The sequence below is a fragment of the Nansenia antarctica genome (genome assembly GCF_963989245.1).
Source record: "Nansenia antarctica genome assembly, chromosome: 9".
Classification (NCBI taxonomy): domain Eukaryota; kingdom Metazoa; phylum Chordata; class Actinopteri; order Argentiniformes; family Microstomatidae; genus Nansenia; species Nansenia antarctica.
In genome coordinates, this window is record NC_137679.1 from 34,908,954 (window position 1) to 34,924,541 (window position 15,588).

General features: G+C 47.3%; 1 protein-coding gene across 12 annotated transcripts in view; it reads left to right on the forward strand.

Moving 5' to 3' along the window:
• The window catches only part of celf6 (CUGBP Elav-like family member 6), a gene marked incomplete at both ends in the record, with an annotated part of 122,422 nt that extends 111,077 nt beyond the window's left edge, over positions 1 to 11,345 (forward strand). For 3 of the 12 annotated variants that reach the window (XM_080539095.1, XM_080539101.1, XM_080539102.1), the window contains 7 exons: positions 854 to 997; positions 2,034 to 2,181; positions 3,829 to 3,978; positions 4,527 to 4,586; positions 5,414 to 5,494; positions 7,385 to 7,468; positions 11,218 to 11,345. In XM_080539095.1, the coding sequence (XP_080395221.1) occupies positions 854 to 997; positions 2,034 to 2,181; positions 3,829 to 3,978; positions 4,527 to 4,586; positions 5,414 to 5,494; positions 7,385 to 7,468; positions 11,218 to 11,345 (795 nt within the window). Of the gene's footprint in view, positions 1 to 853; positions 998 to 2,033; positions 2,182 to 3,828; positions 3,979 to 4,526; positions 4,587 to 5,413; positions 5,495 to 7,384; positions 7,529 to 11,217 lie in introns of all 12 variants that reach the window. The other 9 variants (XM_080539091.1, XM_080539099.1, XM_080539096.1 and 6 more) reach the window with 5 other exon arrangements.
• Positions 11,346 to 15,588: the final 4,243 nt, after the last annotated feature.

Sequence of the window (15,588 nt, forward strand, 5' to 3'; positions counted from 1 at the left end):
CCGTGTCATTAGTCAGAGCCTGGTCCTCCACACGCCACAGGCTTGTGTCAGACCTAATTACCCAGGATTGTATTCACTGGAGCAGGGAGGTGGAGGGCGGCGGGGGGGGGGGTTGGGGTTGGTGGGACTGGAGCTCCTCCTTCGGGACCTGCTAAGGATCACAGTTCACTGCGGATGTGTACAGTGAGCACGGAGACGGAAGGTTTCACCAAACTGGAGATCACTCAACCTTCCTCTCCTCATTTACTCCTGACAGCTCAGGTGACTCTGGTTTCCAAACATGTGTTCACCTCGGTTCACTCGCGCTGGAGCTTTGGGCTTTTTAGCCACGTGGTCCTCTGTGGGCTCAGTTGGTAGAGCACGGCGCTGACAGCGCTTAGGTTGTGGGTTCAATTCCCGCTGCGACCGTATATACATAAATGTTTGCACTTGTCGCAATGTAAGTCGCTTTGGATAAAAGCGTCAGCTAAATGGCATATATTATTATTATTATTATTATTATTATTATTATAATATTATTTTAGTCTGGCGTCTGGGGTCAGTGTTGTGTGTGAGAGGTGTGTGTGTGTGTGTGTGTGTGTGTGTGTGTGTGTGTGTGTGTGTGTGTGAGTGAGTGAGTGTGTGTTTGTGTGAGTGTGGTCATATCTGGTTGTGGTGTGTGTGTGTGTGTGTGTGTGTGTGTATGTGTGTGTGTGTGTGTGTGTGTGTGTCTGTTCAAACCAGTATCTATAGCAGATGCAATGTGTGTTGAGGTGTGTGTTGCCATACGTTGGCATGGCGTGTGTTGTCGACTTGTGTGTGGGTGTGTGCGTTCACACTGCGTCTGTGTGTGTGTGTTTGGGCCTGTCTCCAGGGGGCCTCCTCCAGCCTGGTGGTGAAGTTCGCCGACACGGACAAGGAGCGGACCCTCCGTCGGATGCATCAGATGGCGGGCCAGCTGGGGATCTTCAGCCCCATGACCATCCAGTTTGGGGCCTACGGCGCCTACTCTCACGCTGTAAGTCTCGGCTGCACGGGGGACGAGACGGTGAGGCTTTACACACTCAAGAGTCACGGCTTCTCCCACTGTACCCCCACAACCCACTACTGCTTCCTTCCATCAGGGTTCCCGCTCTGGCCTTAAAAAGCCTTAAAGTGTAAAATCCAGCATTCCAACTTATAAGGCCTAAAAAGGTCTCGAATTCCGTTTATTCGGTCTAAAAATTAATTAGGTGCTAGGTCTTAAAAATTATATCCTGTAAGGAAATCAGTCCGACCACATCTATTTACGCGGAAATGAATCAAGCTGAAACCCAAAAAATGCCAATTCACTTCCTTTTTTGTCTGTATGGCAGTGAAATCCCTAATTGCATCACCTCGAGGATGACAAAAAGCTATTCTATTCAAAGGTCTAAAAAAAGGTCTAAAAATGTTGTATATTTGACTTGTTGAAACTTGTTCCATGTAATAATAATAAAAAAGCCTATAATTCACACGTACGTAGTTCACACGAAGTTCACAGCTCCTCCAGTTCAAGTTTTTGGAGACTGCCGAGTTTGCACTCTCTTACACTGTAGCTAACAACTCACACTGGCAGGTGAGAATCACCCACTCACACACACACACACACACACACGTACACAAACGTGCACAGGCACACGTACACACACACACACATACACACAATGTATATCCCCCGGCCTCCCTATATTGCTCTCATTATATTGAGTTTTATCTGCTGGCTGTAATGAGTGTAGGGCTGGAGCAGAGAGAGAGAGAAGCAGAGCTGCAGGGCAACAGAGACCTGTCTGTTGAAGAGCAGGGTTGGGCCAAGCACACGGAGATGTGAATGTAAACATGGCCTCCTCCTGCGGCTATTTCACCCTTTCCCTCTCTCTCTCTCTCCCTCTCTGTGTCTTTCCATTCCATGTCTCCCTCCCCCTCTCCTTCCCTCTCCTCTTTCCCCTCTACTCTACTCTGTCTCCCTCCCCTGTCCTGGCCTCTCACCTTCCCTGTCCCCCCCCCTCTCCCCACCTTCTTCCGTCCCACAGCAGATGCAGATGCAACAGCAGGCGGCGCTCATGGCCGCGACCCAGGGCTCCTATATGAACCCCATGGCGGCCATCGCCGCTGCCCAGATGCAACAAATGGCAGCTTTCAACGTCAACGGTCTGGTGGCGGCCCCCATGACACCGTCCTCAGGTTTGTGTGAGTTGTCACACGCTGTTCACTCACCTGCACCCCCGCTCCCCCCCCCCCCCCCAAACACTCTTACTGGCTAGCTAGCATGGGTTCAAATAGCATCTGGAATCATCTGTGCCTGATAGCTAGCTAGCTTCCCTCTGGGACCATATATACCATATATACTATGCACTCACTGTAATGATGCTTTGGATAAATGACATATACACATACAGTATACACGCACACACACATATATATATATATTATAGCTAGCTAACAGACCTGGTTTACAAATAGCATCTGGAAGAATCGTCTGTGCTCGATTGTGTTCCGCCTGGTGCCATTGAACCAATGGCAGAGCCCCAAAACGTGCTAAGTCCCGCCCTCTGGCACTCCAGGCAGGCGGGAGCTATAGCGCTCAAAGTATTCGAAAAGATTCCAGATCCTAAGTGAACCCAGGGCTAGCCTGCTACGTGTCTGCGCTGCGCAGTAGGGCATCACTGTAATGGTGAGTGAGGCTGTGCTGAGGCAGTGCTAATGTATTCAGTCAAGGCCGTTTGCGTATTCCCTTGCTGTTATTAGTAGTACGCTTGTGTAGACTTTAGTGGTTTCTTTTCATCTCTCTTCCTTTAAAAAGGAGAGGGGAGAGGGAGACAGAGAGAGAAATCAAGGAAAAATAATCTGTCTCTTGGTTGTGTCGTAGTTGAAACTGACATTGCCGGTGTGGCCCTAAGTGAGAGAAGGGGAAGACGTGAGGTGATTGAGGCATGATGGGAGATGATGTACGACGTCCCCTGGCCCTCATTGGCAGCCGTGGTGTGCTCTCTCTCTCTCTCTCTGTGTGTGTGTGTGTGTGTGTCTTTCTTTCTTTCTCTTTTCTCTCTCTCTCTCTCTCTCTCTCTCTCTCTCTCTCTCACACACACACACACACACACACACACACACACACACACACACACATTATGCCCGCTCTCTCCCTCCCCCTCTCTCACCATCTCCATCTCCCTCTGCCTCTCCCACTCTCTCTCTCTCTCTCTCTGTGCGAACACTGTTTGTGTGTTTCCGGGAACGCAGCCAATCTGATGACTTTGGATCCAGAGTCCTTGACTATACAATATAAGAGCAAAGATTTGTGCGAGATAATCCAGGACCCCAGTTTGACCTGTCTTCCATGGCCCTTGTCGCAAAAGAGCTTTGATGTCTCGACACTAAGTAGGCTGACTGCCTCGAAGCCAGGGTCTCTCTCTCTCTCTCTCTCTCTGTGTCTGTCTCTCTCTGTCTCTCTCTCTCTTTTTCTCTCTCTCTCTCTCTCTCTGTCTCTGTCTCTCTCTCCGTGAATGAAATAAATAAAAGTGCCTCGCCCGCCGCCTGCATCTCAGCATTTGTAATCCACAAAGCCGTAGCCAGGCCTAGGTAATGCCTATCAAATAGGATCCCTACATGACTTAAATGCCCTTAGCCGGGGATCAGGAAAATAATAATAATCCACACGCGTAGAAGAGGGCATCGCCAAGGTGACAGAACCGGAGGGAGGGAGAGGGGTTCGCGTTTAGAGCGAGAGGCCCGAACCCTCGTGCCCAATTAGACGCCAGTCAGAATTAGCCTGGCGAGAGCGCCGCGCGCCCCCTCCCGCGGTCCTGTAATGAAATGAGTGTCTATTTGCAGGCGCCAGCACACCGCCGGGCATCAATGCCACGTCCGTGCCCAGCCTAGCGGCCCCCATCGGGGTCAACGGGTTCAGCGCCCTCCCGCCCCAGAGCAACGGCCAGCCCACCTCCGAACCCATCTACACCAACGGGATCCACCCTTACCCAGGTGAGAGGATTGGAGACGGAGGAGGTTAGCGTCTCGCCTGGCGGAGTGCGAGGTGGATTGTGAGGAGAAGACGTGTTGTGTTTTGATGAGAAGCGAACGGGAGCTTTCACGATGAGTGCTTGAGTGCATCCATCACTGTTGGTTTAGTTAATGTGATGAGTTGAGACTCCTCTTTACCTCCTTAATGTGGCCCTGACACGTCATGTGTAATGGCTGATGCTACTGTATCGAAGGCAGGCAGCTGCAGTGACATTGAACTACAAAGAAGTTTGTCTGGCATGTTGTTAATATTTGATGCAATCATCTGGGGGGGGGGGGCGGGGGGGAACGTGGCATTTTGAGGAAGTGTGAAAATATGACAACCCAAATCTCTCTCTCTCTCTCTCTCTCTCTGTCTGTCTCTGTGTGATTCTCTCTTTTTTCCCCTTTGTTTCTCTCTTAATCTCTTTCCTCTGCCTCTTTGTCTTTGTGGTTCTCTCACTCTCCATCTCTCTCTCTCTGTGTCTCTATCTCTTTCTCTCGTTCTCTCTCTCTCTCTCTCTCTGCAGCACAGAGTCCTGTGACTGACCCTCTCCAGCAGGCGTATGCGGGTGTGCAGCACTACGCAGGTGACCTGCCTCTCCTCACTCCTCTCCTCCTCCCTCCATCTGTCCCTCCCTCCCGCCATCCCTCATCTCAATGTCACGCACGCACATACGCACGCACTCTCTCTCTCTCTCTCTCTCTCTCTCTCTCTCTCTCTCTCTCTCTCTCTCTCTCTCTCTCTCTCTCTCTCTCTCTCTCTCTCTCTCTCTCTCTCTCTCTCTCTCTTCCTCTCACGTTCTCCCTCTCCCCTCTCTCTCTCTTTCCCCCTCTCTCCTTCTCCCTCTATTCCTCTCTATTTCTCTCCCCCTATATCCCTCCATCCCTGCCTCCCTCCATCTCTACATCGCTCATCTCTCCGACTCAGCAGCAGACACTATGGCTGGTGGAGATAGCCCAGAAGACTGGCCAATTTTCCCCCGGATTAGAGCACTTTACATTAGGATTTGAAAGGATTTTCCCTCGACTCGATAACGTATACACCCCCACCACACCCAAAAAAATCCTAATGCCAAAAGTACACAAAAGGAGACTCTGCCACCTCAGATAGCCTCTGACATTATAGGGAGTATAGACCAGCCCTAAGCACTCCTAGCGCGTACTCATACCCTATCACTCAACGTTTTTTGTCAGGGACCTCTGTGTGTCTCCCCTGGTTGAACCGCCACCGTTCTCTTTGTGTGTAGTGATCCACGGTGAAAATGAATCCGGGGCTCCTAAGGCGTAATGCAATTTATTTATTCAGTGTCTTGAGGACGGCGTACGGCGGCATAATGATTTGAGTTGTTTGTTTCTAACGTGGGAAACGGAGATGTGAAATCCCCACTGTGTCTCTCTGTCCCTTCTGCAACAGCAGCCTACCCTGCCGCCTATGCGCCAATCAGCCAAGCGTTCCCCCAGCAACCAGCCATCATCCCCCAACAACAGAGAGAAGGTAAGAGGAATGGACTCGCCCACCCAAGATAAAAGGTGATAATTGCTGTGTTCCATTCTAATGTTACCACCAACGCCGCTTTGAATTAGACAGGGAGGCAGGCTGGGCTGAAGACGTGTGAGGCGGGAGAAAAAAAATAGAGATAATTTAAAAGAGTTGAACATTAGCAGGAAGATGGAAAGTTACTCTGTCATTATTCAAAAGCTGCACTAATTCAAACTCTCAGTGTTAGACTGGTTGGTTAATCAGTCCATTACAATGTGTTTAAGTGGTTATAAATATTCATCAGATTAATTAGCTGCATGCATAATCATTTATTAACATTTCTGAGTTTGGTGTTACTAGCACAGAATTATATGTAATAAAGCATAGGATATAGCATTATGGCCAATCACTCTTCCTGACACCATTTGCCAGTTATAATTATTCATTCATGTTATTGTATGTGATGGTTGGGGATGGAATTAATCAATATTCAACATGGAAAAAGGCAAATGAAGTATCAACTATTGTGTGATTTTCCCCAAAATGTGTGTGTGGGCAGTGTGTGTGTGTGTGTGTGTTCGTGTGCGTGTGTGCCTGTGCGTGTGTGTGTGTGTGTGTGTGTGTGTGTGTGTGTGTGTGTGTGTGTGTGTGAACTGTCTCAGGTCTGTCTCAGGTCTGTCTCAGGTCTGTCTCAGGTCTGTCTCAGTTCTGTCTCAGGTCTGTCTCCGGTCTGTCTCAGGTCTGTCTCAGGTCTGTCTCAGTTCTGTCTCAGGTCTGTCTCAGGTCTGTCTCAGTTCTGTCTCAGTCCTGCCTCAGGTCTGTCTCAGTTCTGTCTCAGGTCTGTCTCAGTTCTGGATGCGTCTGGCTTGGCTGGCCTCCCAGTGTGTCCCTGTCTCCTGTAGTCTGCTGCAGTCTGCTGCGGTCTGGCAGGATAAACCTGCTGCCCCCCACTGTTAAATTGTTCCCACTCTATCATACAGTGTGTGTGTGTGTGTGTGTGTGTGTGTGTGTGTGTGTGTGTGTGTGTGTGGGGGGGGGGGGGGGGGGGGGGGGGGGGGGGGGGGGGGGGGGGGGGGTGTAGTGTATGGTTGTGTGTGTGTGATGTGTGTGTTTGGGTGTGGGTGTTTGTGTGTGTGTGTGTGTGTGTGTGTGTGTCCTCTATCTTGCCCAGGGAGAGCAGTGCGACAGTCATCCCCAGCAGCCCTTATCAGGCCTCTCACCAGCCCCAGCCTCAGTCTCATCTCGTCATGCTATCACCCCGAGCAATGAGACAGGGAGAAACCCAGCCAGCCCCCAGCAGCACACAGCTCACAGCTCTCTCTCTCTGACTCCTTCTCTCCTCTACTTTTCTCTCTCTCTCCCTCTCTGATGCTGTCTCCCCCCCTGTCTCTCTCTCTCTCTCTCTGACTCCTTCTCTCCTCTACTTTTCTCTCTCTCTCTCTCCCTCTCTCTCTCTCTCTCTGATGCTGTCTCCCCCCTGTCTCTCTCTCTCTCTGATGCTGTCTCCCCCCCTCTCTCTCTCTCTCTTCCTCCTCTCTCTCTCTCTCTCCTCTCTCCTCCTCTCTCTCCCCCCCCCCCGTCTCTCTCTCTCTCTCCTCTCTCTCTCTCTCTCTCTCTCTGTTCCTCCTCCTCACCTCTCTCTCTCCCTAACCAGCCCATTCCTGCCCTCATCAGATGGGCTGCTGGGTGGCAGCTGGGTGTGGGGAGAGACAGTGAGAGACTGCTAGACAGTCCTAGACAGTCCTACTGTCACAGCGTAATTGGGAGGCCACACAACTGGGTGTCTAAGGTCTTCATGTGAGCATGTGGCTGTGTTGTTGTTGTTGTTGTTGTTGTTGTTGTTGTTGTTGTTGCTGTCGTTGTCGTTCCCCATGTTAACCCTTTGGTGGTTTACATTTCCACCAGGGCCAGAAGGCTGCAACCTGTTTATTTACCACCTGCCCCAGGAGTTTGGAGACGCCGAGCTCATGCAAATGTTCCTGCCGTTCGGGAATGTCATCTCCGCCAAGGTCTTCGTGGACCGGGCGACCAATCAGAGCAAATGTTTCGGTGAGTCGAAGTGTCGCCTCGTTTGGGGAAGCAAAAAAAACTGAAAAAAAAGGAAAAAAGAAAAGGGAAGAAAAGAAAAGAAAGGAGCGTGATGAGACGTCGAGTGTGATGCTTGGCAATCTTCCCATGTCCCACTTTTGGTTTCTTCTGCAATTAGTTTGCTTTTTCCCTTTATTCCCTGTGTCTATCCTAATCAAGTTGCAATTAACATTTTAAAAGTGGCGTTACAAGTGACTGAGCAGGGAGGAGAGGGGTGAGAGGCGAGGCACGCTTCGCTCCTCAGGTTAAACTCAGCAGCAGATGCCTATGAGATATTGGGTCACAGGGTGGAGGGTGTGGGCTGGGGGGGCGGGGGGGGAAGGGTGGTGGTGGGGGGGGGGGGGGGGAGTGGAGTGGTTGGGTTTCCACCTCATTCTCCAGTTCAAAGACTATTATTTACCCAAGGCCATCTATCGCCTTCTATCACCAGATACATCCAGGCACCCAGACCAACATTAACAAAGACATGCGTCGGATCTCTTCCTCCTCCAGACTATGTACACTTTCTGTCAATAACCACTATACTCTGCTTACGTTAATTACATCAAATAACCCCCCTGCCCTACAATGTAAAGTAAAACGCTTTTTCTTTCTACAAGAGCAATAAATCCTATCAATTCTAACATTCATTGATTATTATGACTTCCTCCTGGCCTCTATATAAATGGCCTATAGAGACCCAGACGTCAGCCATCCAACACCTCCTACACTCACCCACACACACACGCACATGCACATGCACACGCACAAACACACACACACACACACACACACACACACACAAACACACACACACACTCTATCTACCCTACTGTGTGGAGAACCTGTGATCCTGAAGAGATATTAATAGACTTGTGTGGGCCCTTGTTGTTCATTAGTCCAGACAGCCTCACCCAGGAGACCTCGGACTCTCTAGCCATGGGGATGGGCCTTCTCTATGGCCTGTCTATGAGCATATGCCCATCACCATCACTGTCAGTCAGTGGAAGAGCCACGGAGAGGAAGGACAAAGAGGCGGTGACCTCAAACATCTTACTCCCTGGTTATCCCAGCTATTAATTAAGATCTTGGCTGAAAAACAATAATTTAACCTCGGATTTTCGTTCTTCTTCTCTCTCTCTCCTTCCCTTTATAGTGTGAGCCCCGGGGCTGTTCGGAGAGACATTAACAGATTAGACAGAGGATGCTGTGCATTAAGTGAACTAAGTCATTACTCTGCTGCAGCAACAGGGGGAGAATTTTGATCCTGCTTAATTTCCAAATGTGATCCTACTGTAATTCCACTTTGCTCGACAGAGGCGGCAGGCACACGTGTGTGTGTGGATTTCACAAGCATGCATGCAGGCACAAGCAGGCATGCACGCACACACACACGCACACACACACACACACACACACACACACACACACACACACACACACACACACACACACTCAGTATACCTCTAAACTACTGTACATACCTTACTGTACCTATCACTATCATTTTTATATCATGTTTTTTTATATCATGTTCACTCTTTGCACTTCTGGTTAGATGCTAAACTGCATTTCGTTGTCTAGTACTTGTACACTGCAATGACAATAAAGTTTAATCTAATCTAATCTAATCTAATCTAATCTAATCTAATATAGTCCATAGCTTAATGTGTAAGACTACAGGACCATCAAGGAGGATGGAAGTGACATTTTACACCCCAAAATACGTGAAGACGGTTTCCATGGCAATTGAGCGTTACTTGACATTCACTCTGGTAATTGATGGCGTTAATTATCATCTTAATTATCGTCTCGGAGCATCAAATGTGCAGCGGCGGAAGACGACAGGGATCAGTCACTTTGTTGATTGGAACGTTCAGCCGTAAAAAAAGTGTGTCTGGTCGCCGAGGTAACAGAGCAGAATAACAGGTTTATAAGGGAGGTGACTGGCCTCGCGGTGAGGGTGGGGAGGCAACAGGGCCGCTTCAAGGCTTCAGTCTGTGGGGGATGCCATGTTATTTTAACCCTCTATATTTAGTCACTCGATATTGACGTTTAAGGGTGATCAAAGCTCACCTCTCTAAGTGGAATTAGGGGAATGAAAATGGATTTTAAAAGATCCTCTGAAAGCACAGCACAGTGTGTGTGCACACACCCACACACACACACACACACACACACTGTACCATTAAAATAGATTCCCGTCCTTTTTGAAACAAACAGTAGCAGTTGAGCGTTTGCTAAAAGTGGGAGCAGCCGTGCCCTTCAAGATGTTTCACAGCATGCATCAGTATTGATACGGTTTCATCGCTCCAACTTCACACACACGCACACACACACACACGCACACGACCCTGGTCTTTGTTCTAGCTCCCCCCTCCAGACTACAGTATGCAGTGCCATGATTTCACAGAGGACTGAATGTCGTCTCCCATCGGCTGAAGACGGAACGGTAGTGTAACAATGTTCCTGTTCATGAAACGATGATTCACACATGATAGTCTTTAATCAACGTTCACAATGACACTTTCAGACGTTTGACTTTGTGCCGCGCAGTGAATGTGTCTGCTGGCGGGGGCCTCGTGAAGCGCACAGACACGGATAAAACATCAGAATAATAAACCCCCGGCCAGCTGACTGATTTACATGGCGTAGGGGGCGAAGGATTTACTCATCCCTCTCACTAGAAGTCTGCTCCTTCTCTTTGTCCTCTTCCTCTTCCTCCACTTTCTCCCCTAGCCCCCCCGACAATCACCTTTCTTCTCCTCCTCGTCCTCCTCCTTCGCTTTCTTCCCCCCACCCCCCCCCGACAATCACCTTCCGGGGGAAGGGGTTGACGGATGTAAATGCAAGGATGAGATTTATGAAAGCAGTGCATGTGAGGGAGGATCGCCGCTGTTTGACAGGCCCCCTCTACCCAGCTCAGTTTGTTTAAAGGGTTTGTAAAAGCAGGAGTCTTATCTCTACGGAGCTGACAAAAGCCTGCCCTCTCCCCCCGAATTAAATTGGACCCATAGCACCGTGATCACATCAGCTGGCAACCGGAAAATTCCGGGCCGTCAATCAGGGAGCCGTCTGATAAGAGTGGGCAGGAGTCCCGGTGTGGAAAGCTCCGGGCTCATTCCGCCCCGACACCCAGGTGATAACTCAGAGAACCAGGCACCTCGACTCACGCTCAGCCAACGCTCTGCTCCCTCCCCGCACCCCGAGCCCAGCACGGCAACCAGCCTCAACCCTGATCCTCCAACTCTCTCGCTCACACATCATATACACACACCATAGACACACACACACACACATTCACACACGCACATTCACATGCGCACACACGCACACGCACAATATGAAACTCCTTTTAGCTCTTTTCTCTGAATCTGTTTCTTTATTCAACTATACTCCCAGACTTCTAACACTTTTTCCACTTTGAGGTTTTTGATATCTATTTCATTAGCCGTTTTGTTTTTTCAAGTAATTATCTTTTTATTTCAGAGATTTTCAATTAACCTCGTGAATGGAGACATACAGTGCCATTGTTGGTGCATTGTTGAAAGCTAAAAAGTGGGTCCTTCTTTCTCCACCTTCTTTCTTTCTTTCTTTTTTCACTGCTTCTCCCCATCCCTCCCTCCCTCCCTCCCTCCCTCCCTCTCGCTCTCCCTCTCTCTTTGTCTCAGGCTTTGTGAGTTTTGATAACCCATCCAGTGCTCAAGCGGCTATCCAGGCCATGAATGGCTTCCAGATAGGCATGAAGAGGCTGAAGGTGCAGCTGAAGAGGCCAAAGGATGCCAACCGACCTTACTGACCCCTCTGCCGTGCATATCCAGGTAAGATGCCTTTTCATGCCATGCCAATTCCAATTCCACACCCACAGCCAGGGTCAAGTGGCAGAGAGTACTGGCTCTAGGGTGCTGGCCTGGGTAGGGCTGGGTTGGGGAAAGAGGGCGCCCATGTCTAGCCCATTACTCCCATTGACACCCATCTAAATTCACTACATGGTGCTAATGATGTGCGCTCATGATGAGTGAAGTACTCAAAGCATGTTGTTTTGACTGTGTGGGTCAGACCACCCATCATTGCAACAGAACAAGACCAGAACATGTTTTTTTTCTGTGAGAACATTTACCTGGAAATAAAAGTAATACAACATGTAATGGGAAATGATAAATGCGACCTTTATTTCTTGCTTGATAGAATTTGATTAAAGACATGTAATTGAATGGAGGTTGTCTGAGCAGACACCCTGAGGAGAGCGGGGAATGACTTTGATGTAACACCTTGGTGCGGGACAAATGGAGAAATGTCCTTAAAGCACTGAGGACAGACCAGTCATTATGAGACTCAGTGTGTGTGTGTGTGTGTGTGTGTGTGTGTGTGTGTGTGTGTGTGTGTGCGTGTGTGTGTGTGTGTGTGTGTGTGTGTGTGTGTTGCGCGTGCTCATTCCATGTTTTCTGTCTGGTCCAGTCTAGTCTCTATACTGTTATTTCATGTTTTCTACCGCTATTGTTTGGGGAAAACAGATTAAATGTTAGACCAACTACATAAAAAGGAAAAACAACAATGTAAGATGGCTTTTGAAGCCAGAACTGTATTTGTAGACACTTTAAAAGAGTGTGAGAGGTTAGCAAGAGGTTGCTCTATACATCACAACCCAGATCATAGCCAAAGGTTTTCTTTTTTTGTTCCTTTTCGATTGGTTTGTATCCATGTTTTTTTTAAGTCGGTTTTGGTGTGAACTCAGCAAAGATTAATGAGTTCCCCTGACTTGCAAATCATGAATCATATTACAGTAATGGAGATACAGCTCAAGGCTAGACTGTAGGCATGATAGAACTGAATGAACATGATCAGAAGAAGGCAAGTATTCAATAGAAACTGCATATCGTTCATACAGAAGAGAAAGTAGTGCTCAGTCTAAATGAACTCGGTCTACTTTAACAGTGTGCTATGTAAATGTAGTCTTTGGACCTCAATAATATACTGTAGATCAGAGGAGGCTGGTGGAGGTAGAAATCAGAGGACAGGCTCAATGTTACGCATGGAATGGAATGAGGAATCCTCAATCCATTCCATGCATTACATTGAGCCTGTCCTCCGATTTCTACCTCAAACTTGCCTCCCCTGATGTATAGATAAAGATAACTTGTTTGGAAGTGGATTCAAATGTTACATTACCATTGTAACAACCTTGAAACTGTGAACTAAAAACATGCCTTGACTACAGACAATTCTGCTAAGGCCTATGAAGCAGTCATTTTGACAACAACTTCTGTGTCTTAAAGATAACCAGAGTTTAGAAATGGCTTGTGGTCCTCTTTGTACAGACAAACATCATAGCAAACAATGCAAGTGAAATATCCAATTATTTGAGAATGCATATGTTTCAGAAATATGTACAGTATTCTTCCTTTAAAGTCTTATCTTTGCGAATGGAAAGCAGCGAGTCAATATTTCAACCTGTATATATTCCCTGGCTGAAAGATACTTCAGAACTGCTTTCAAAAATAAGTAAAAGCCATTATTTTATGGTTCTACGGTTCTTGTTTTCTTATTTTCTTCCTTCTGTTTTCTTTGTTGATTTGTTGACTTTTTCATTTGGACAGTAATAACCAGTTTCATTTGATCAGCCAGGGAGGTTGAGAGGCAGGAGGTTGAGAGCCAGGGAGGTTGAGAGGCTGGAACAAAAGGGGAGAAGGGGGTACATCATATTTACCACTTGAGGGGAAAAAAGGAAGAAACAAACCAACAAAAAAAAGTAAAGAAATTCCACCGCTTCTTTTCTTTCTTTTGCACCCGACCAACCTGCCAACCAGGCAGAGCCAATCATAGCGTGAGATGACCTCTCCGTTCTGTAGCCATGGGGACACGTTCCCAGACCAGTAAGTTGAACCCATGGTGTCATTTTCTTTTGGATGACATGATGTGGCAGGACTGTGACTGCGTTGCATGACGTGGCGTTGATTGGTTTCTCTATCTTTATCTGCCCTCTTTTTTGATATTTATTTTGGCAAATTTTGTGAAGTGCAGTAAATTGATGCCTTTTTGATAGCTGGTAGCTGTTGTACGTACAGTAACTCTTACATGCTGATTGATTGGTTGATCATAATCGGACGTGACCTTTGACCCTTGTTGCTGTTGTACCGTGACCTTCTGTGTTTTATTTTGTTTCTTGTGAAATTCTAAGTGTATGGATATTCTGTATTCTGTACCTCTCTCTCTATATGTACACAGTAAATGTAGACCAAGAGTGTTTCTGCAAATATATATAATTTCTACCAGCGTTTTTGTTTCGTTCTCACAACGACACCGATTCTTCGCAAAAAAAAAGGACCTTTTTCAATCAGACGCTCTTTAGTTTGAGTGATAGCCAAGATGACCTTGTGTTTGTACAGCCTATTAAATCCCTTTCATGCACACGTAGACCACACACAAATGTTGACACTCCACTTCTCTGTCGCTCTTCATCTGCACTTGGAGTACTTCTCTGGGATTGTTGTGTTTGCCTAGCATGAGGATCGCTTCTCCAGTTATTTATTTATGAGGGGGCTTACCAATTACACGCTGATTGTAGAGCTGCAGGCAGTGGCATCGTAGATACACACACACACACACACACACACATACACACACATACACACACACAGACTTCACCCCCACATACAAACACAAGCGCACAGGAATAGACATGGAAAAACAAACACAGTGAATGGGTTCTTTTTCTGCTTTTGTTGTTGTTTCAGTCTGGGCTTCTTGGCACTGTTAGGCCTTATAATGGACTAGTTTCCTGTGTGTTTCCTGTGTGTTTGTAATCCTTTAAGCATCGGTAAGCTACCTGGTGCATTCTGTCAAAGAATTATCACTTGATGAATTGTCACAAACCGTTTACTACTGACATTAGAGGTAGACTAGCCTTGTGTATACTGTAGGGGGGGGGGGGTTTGCAGTGAAAAAGGTCCTTTTTGTGCAAGTGACACTACTTTACTGTCCCAGCAGGCCAACCCTGATGAGACTGTGTGTGATTCTCATTGAACTCGTTACCCTATTCTCTCAAAAGGCCCACGGGTAGAGTAACAGTGAACTCGTGGGGTGTCAGGGATGCCAGCTGGGCTGTCTGGTCTATCTGGGCCCGCCTGTCCCTCCTGTGGCTCTCTAGTGTCTGGGTCTCTCTTAAAGAGCTACTTCAGGTGTGTGCCTTCAGTTTGTGGGAACACGTGAGACGAGCATGCTCTAACAGTCCAGGTATGCATCGTGGGATAACAATGTGCTATGACTATAATTAACATGTGTGTCTCCCGAAATGCACACTTATGGAAAGAGGTATCCATCTCGAAAAAAAGAAAAGAAAATTGTCAGTATTTTTCTTGTTCATTAGTTCCTTTCACTGAAAAACCCCCTCTTCTGTAAGAAAATGTAAATAAATAAATCCATGGAGGCTTGAAGCTGATCTATTTCACAGTGGCTGTGTTTTTATCCTTTCATTTCTGTGGTAGATACTGTAGAAGCCTTCTTTGAATTACTGCTGTTTTGTAAGAAATGGGAACATCTCTGTCAGCTACAAAGGCTTGTGCCTCCCTGCACATATGAAACAAGTTAGCGTATCCCACGGTTAAATAGCTGATCTATTATAAAATGGTAACAAGCTCATTCTCAGGAGAAAAGAGAGGGACAAAGAGTTGGTCAGCACATGCTTCCCTCCACAAAGTCAGGTCTTTTCATGGGCACTCAGAGAGACTGATTAGCTATGATTTGGCTGTCTTTCTTGGACCGTACTAAGGCTCAGTACACATTAAAGATGATTGCCTCCAAATTATTCTATTATGCAACCAGGACTCAAATAACATATACAAACACACCCACATTTTGTTAGGACTAAGATGTGGTGATGAAGGGACTACAGTAGTTAGTCCGTAAGGGACTACAATATTCTTTAGACGTTTTCTGTCAAAAGTGTGCACTACACCTTTAACAACAGTGACATATCAGTTATTCTCAGGTATTTTGCCATAGATCATCATTATCACCATGACATGATTTTCCACCTTCTGTGC